Source organism: Miscanthus floridulus, chromosome 5 (genome assembly GCF_019320115.1).
Source record: "Miscanthus floridulus cultivar M001 chromosome 5, ASM1932011v1, whole genome shotgun sequence".
Taxonomy (NCBI): domain Eukaryota; kingdom Viridiplantae; phylum Streptophyta; class Magnoliopsida; order Poales; family Poaceae; genus Miscanthus; species Miscanthus floridulus.
In genome coordinates this window covers 37,921,968-37,927,296 of record NC_089584.1, presented here as the reverse complement: position 1 = coordinate 37,927,296, position 5,329 = coordinate 37,921,968, and the positions used below count along the sequence as shown (strand labels likewise).

At 40.0% G+C, this 5,329-nt stretch overlaps 2 protein-coding genes across 2 annotated transcripts; both read left to right on the top strand.

Annotated features, from left to right (window-relative positions):
• Window positions 1-305: 305 nt before the first annotated feature.
• LOC136454528 (uncharacterized) lies at window positions 306-4,006 on the top strand. The gene is made up of 4 exons (XM_066454919.1): window positions 306-384; window positions 811-919; window positions 2,148-3,485; window positions 3,616-4,006. Exons 1-4 carry the CDS (start codon window positions 306-308, stop codon window positions 4,004-4,006), a joined length of 1,917 nt encoding a protein of 638 aa, XP_066311016.1.
• A 12-nt stretch (window positions 4,007-4,018) lies between these two features.
• Window positions 4,019-4,585, top strand: LOC136454527 (uncharacterized). The gene has a single exon (XM_066454918.1). The coding sequence runs from the start codon at window positions 4,019-4,021 to the stop codon at window positions 4,583-4,585; it is 567 nt and encodes a 188-aa protein (XP_066311015.1).
• Window positions 4,586-5,329: the final 744 nt, after the last annotated feature.

Sequence of the window (5,329 nt, the reverse complement as noted above, 5' to 3'; positions counted from 1 at the left end):
ACATGACCAATTTCAAAGTGCAAGTCCATCAAAGTTGAACTTTCAATTTATCGACGGTCCGACACTACTTCATTGCGAAGGCCATAACTCCTTCATCCAGAGTGAGTTTGAGGTCCCGGAGCACTTGATAGAAAGTTTATTTGATAAGCTTTCAAAAGGATCTAGTTTGACCTCAAGATCACGTCGGCAAGGCCTCCAAATCATCATGATAAGTTGTTGTTGTTTCTATCGAGAACTGCGTCGTCGTTGTGGGCCTGATATTTACCCTGGGGACTTTAGCCTAAGTTGGAACACGCCCTAAGGAGATGGAGAACACGCCAATGAAGCCCTTGGACGTCCTCCTCCTTGGCCACCTCATAAACCATGTCGCTCTTTATCGTGAAAGTATGTTGGTTATCCATTGCATTATTCGGTCTCTTTGCAACTCGCGCATTCTAGCGTTTTAGTTGTGGAACTGATGTTCGCGTCAACATATACATTTATACGTCCTTCCCTCGAGAGAAAGAAAACTTATTCTAGTAGTGATAGCACCTGATGGTAAGTTAATTACAGCATCTCCAAGAGTTCCCAAAATTTATTCCCAAAACCGTGGAGTTTTCTAACTCGCCAAAAAGTATTGGGAGGAATAAATAAGATCATCTCCAACAGTTCTCAATAATTCACTCCTAAAATATAGAAGACAAATTTACATTAGTAATCATATACTATATTTAAATTATCCTAACCACTTTTATATATTCTCTCTCTTGTACATTTGCATCAGGAACAATTTTCCTACTCTTTATTCGTTCCCTGCCCTTCCACCTTTAGATTGGCCAAAGGATATGGGTGTTTCCATCGCCGCGGGAGAGGATACGGCCAACTGGAGTCCGCGCATCTTTACGCGCAGGGGGTTCCCAAGTGCCAAAAAGATTGGGAGGTGAGTTTGGGAGTTGCTGGAGATATTTTTTTTTTCATTTTTCCCAAAAAATCATGGATTGGGAAGGATTATTGGGTACTCTTGAAGATGCTTTTACAAGGGATGATAAAAAAATAGAAGTTACTTACAAGGGACATAGGCATAAAATCAACACTTCACCAGCAACCCAAAACGGCCTCAGAAAAGAACCAATTAAAATGGAAATAAACAAGCAAATAAAAAGAACACCACACACCAACGTCAGAAAAGGTACTTTGTGAGGGATATGGACGCAAGGTTCCAGTATGGGGTCCTTGTCACACGCTGATGGCCACACTGAAAAAGAAAAAGTCGAGAGAAAGAGAGGAGCAGGAATTAAATGATCATTGTCTAAATAAGAAGCAAGCGGTTCCAAAATCTCCTTTGGGGTCATCTGTGCTGCGAAGACGCTGATAGCTTCGCCTTCGTTCTGTACTCACCACTGGATTGAAGGTGAAATGTCCACTGCCGCAGATTCCTTGTATGGTGAAAGTCAGGCCCGGCCCTGGATGCGGGCAAGCGGGGCGGCCGCCCTGGGCCCCCAACTAGGTAGGGCCCAACCCCAAGTATGCAAACACCAGGTATACAGGCCTGCAGGTATATTAGTATTTGGATTTGGCCTAGAACGTTGCTGGCCTGCAGTCCTGGGCCTCCTGGCGACTGACGTTCGCGAGAAGGATCAAGAAAGAAAGAGCTAGCTTCCGTTCTGGATCTTTCCCTGGCGACTGGCCTGCAGCACGAGGGAACAGCAAAGGACCTTCCCTTCTGAGGACCACGCCCACACGCAGACTCCAACAGGGCGGGCGGACGCGACACGCGCGGCAGCGGCGGCTATTGCGCCTGCGCGACGGCGCGAGGCGAGACCGCGAGCGCGAGACCACGACTCCACGAGACGCTGGACTCGACGCCACGCGACGCTGCCGACGCGCTGCGATCTCCGTGACACCGCCCGACCCAGACGAGCGACGACGAATCGCGGTGAGCCACCAGCAACGCGAGTTGATGTCTAGATCAGGCAATAGAACGAACGTGATTACTGAGACAATAGAACGAACATGATTATCATTTTAAAGAAAGTGACCAAGTTGTCAGGTGTCATTAACTGTTAGAAGCCCATACTGTTACATATGCTGATTTAACTCCTTTTTTACTCAATTCATGTTTTCTAGCGAAACTGTTGTTAGCTAATTGTTTCTCTAAATCTTAACAGCATCATGTCATCAAGAAAGTATGCTTCCGGCAGTGAGAAAAGGAAAAAGAAAGCACGAATAGATGAGTTCATACAATCACAGAGGGGTTCTATGCATAAGTTTTTGAAGAATAATCCAAACACTTCAAGAGATCCAAACGAGTTGGCGATAGTTGTCTGGAAGGAACCAACACAGATTATTCCAGAAGATGAAGGTCCTCCTGATGACAATGTTGGCATTAACATGGAAGAAAACAATGTGAGTAATGATGAGCACATATTTAATTCAAATACTACAGAAAATAGTAGTCTTGATGAGGAACAGGTGTGTCACATGGATATTTATGATCCAAGAAATTGGGATAATCTTGATAACAAAGCAAGGGATATATTAGTTGAAAAGGGGCCTATAAGAGAAGAGAATATTGTATTCCCTTTCGACGATAATTTAAGGCATTTTGCATATTCTCATTATCATAGAAAAATGAGTAAAGGAGAGCTACGTAACAGGAAATGGCTAGTTTATTCCAAACACTTGGATAAAGTATTTTGCTTTTGCTATAAGCTTTTTAATTCTAAAAAGTGCAAGAGTTCATTGGGGAATGATGGGTATAGAGACTGGAAACATATCAATGAGAGGCTGAAGGAACATGAAATTACTGTTGAGCATATTAGCAATATGAACTCATGGAATGAATTGAGAACTAGATTAGGCAAACAAGAGACAATTGATAAAGAGTTACAGCAGCAAATCTCCAAGGAGAAAGAGCGCATGAGGCAAGTACTGATGAGAATAGTTGCCATTGTAAAATTCCTTGGTAGACGTAATTTGGCTTTTAGAGGATCTAACGAGCAGCTTTATAATGACCAAAATGACAATTTCTTAGCTTGTGTTGAGATGGTCGCAGAGTTTGATTTGGTAATGCAAGACCATCTTAGACGTATTCAAAATAATGATCTTCATTATCATTATCTTAGCCACAAAATTCAGAATGAGTTGATTTCTCTTATGGCTTCTGACATTACAAATTCTATCATCAAGATTGTTAAAGAGGTCAAATATTTCTCAGTTATTCTTGATTGCACCCCAGATGTTAGTCATCAAGAACAAATGACTTTGTTGGTTCGATGTGTTAACATGAGTGAAGGTAAAATTAAAATAGAGGAGTACTTTCTTGGTTTTCTAAAGGTAGATGACACATCTGGTTCTGGGCTCTTCAATGTTTTGGTTGATTCCATTAAATCCTTTGATCTTAACATTGATGATATTAGGGGACAAGGTTATGATAATGGTTCTAATATGAAAGGAAAACACAAGGGAGTTCAAAGTCGATTGCGTGATATAAATCCAAGAGCCTTGTATATGCCATGTGCTTGCCACAGTCTTACTCTTACTCTTTGTGATATGGCTAAGTCTTGTAGCAAAGCTGACTCTTTTTTTTGGAATTGTGCAACGGATATATGTCTTATTTGCTGGTTCTACTAAAAGATGGAAATTTTTGCTTGATCATATTGATGGTTTAACTGTGAAATCTTTGTGCAACACACGTTGGGAGAGTCGTATTAAAAGTGTTGCAGCAATTAGATATCAAGCTCCTCAGCTAAGGGCAGCTTTACTTGCATTGAGTGAAGATAGAGATGTAGAACCAAAGGATAGAAGTGATGCAAAGAATTTATTTGAAGTACTTGGCAGCTTTGAATTTATATTTGGCATGGTTATTTGGCATGATGTTTTATTTGCTGTCAATAAAGTAAGCAAGAAGTTGCAGTCACCATCTATGTGCATTGAGTCTACCATGCAGCAGATACAAGGCATAATGGATTACTTTAAAACCTATCGAAATGATGGGTATGCTTCTAGTAAGGTCAATGCAACGTAAATTGCATCTGAAATGGGTGTCGAGCCATCGTTCCCAGTAAAGCGACATGCTCTTAGAAAGAAGCATTTTGATGAAAATAATAGTGAGGAAGCACTCTTGGAAGGTGAGAAGGAATTTAAAGTTAGTTACTTCACGGTTATAATTGATATGGCAGTCCGTTCATTGGAGACTAGATTTCAAGAATTGGAATCATTCAGAGAATTATTTAGATTTTTAATGAGTTCAGCAAACTTGAAGGCATTGGATGGTCCTGAGCTAAAGTTGTGTTGCACAACACTAGCAGCAGTTTTCTCTCTAAATGGTTCATCTGACATTGATTTAAATGATCTAATTTCCGAGTTGAGTGTTCTACAATTCACTTTGCCAGAAACACCCATGACAGCTATGGAGATTTTTGAGTTTGTTACAAAGGCTGATTGTTATCCTAAAGCTTCCTTTGCTTATTGGATCTTGTTTACTATGCCTGTGACTGTGGCATCAGCTGAACGAAAGCTTCTCAAAACTAAAATTGTTGAAGAACTATTTGAGATCTACAATGTCTCAAGAGAGGTTAAATGGTTTGGCAACATTATGCATTGAGAAGCGATTGTTGGATGAGATCGATATTGATACCATCATCAATGACTTCGCATCGAGGAATGTTAGAAAGAATTTTTAAGGTAATTTAATATAGGAATTTTTAAGGTAATTTAATATTTATGAATTGTTTCATATGAATATTGCTATTGCATCCGCAGTTAAGTGTTTATATATATGGATTTACATTTAGTACTATCAATGTCATGTATGTATAAAGGGCCCCGGATTATGGTTTCGCCCCGGGCCTCAAAAAAATCAGGGCCGGCCCTGGTGAAAGTATATGAGGGAATAAATCTTCTTTTAGGCCTCCTTTGGTTTATATAAGAAAAATAAAGAAAAAACATAGGATTGGGAATCCTTCAGCGTTCATGCCTTCTGTTCACACGAATAGAGAATAGGAACAGTGTAGCAAATTTTTATTTGCCTTTTTATTTTAGAGAAAAAAATGTAGGGAGCTTAGCATCCATTCAAACCTGTAAAATTCCTAATATTTTTGATAAGGTCTATCCAAATAATCATTCCTTTAAAATTCCTAAATTTTCTGATCCTCTGTGTTTGCAATTGTATTCCTAGGAAGTTCCTATATTTTTCCTATTTCTATATTTTTGTGTTCCGTTCCAAAGGGGGCCTGATTCCACGACGATGTCTTTTCTTCGTGCTAGTCACGGTTCTGTTATGCTTCCTATCAGTTTGTCATGCTCCATAAGTTGGTATGGATTTGTATGTCTGAATCTATGGATATTC

Coding starts and splice junctions, on each gene's coding strand:
- LOC136454528 (XM_066454919.1), top strand. CDS start 306: ATGGAGAACACGCCAATGAAGCCCTTGGACGTCCTCCTCCTTGGCCAC. Junction 920..2,147: donor AGTGCCAAAAAGATTGGGAG/GTGAGTTTGGGA, acceptor AAATCTTAACAG/CATCATGTCATCAAGAAAGT. Junction 3,486..3,615: donor GATATAAATCCAAGAGCCTT/GTATATGCCATG, acceptor TTCTACTAAAAG/ATGGAAATTTTTGCTTGATC.
- LOC136454527 (XM_066454918.1), top strand. CDS start 4,019: ATGGGTGTCGAGCCATCGTTCCCAGTAAAGCGACATGCTCTTAGAAAG.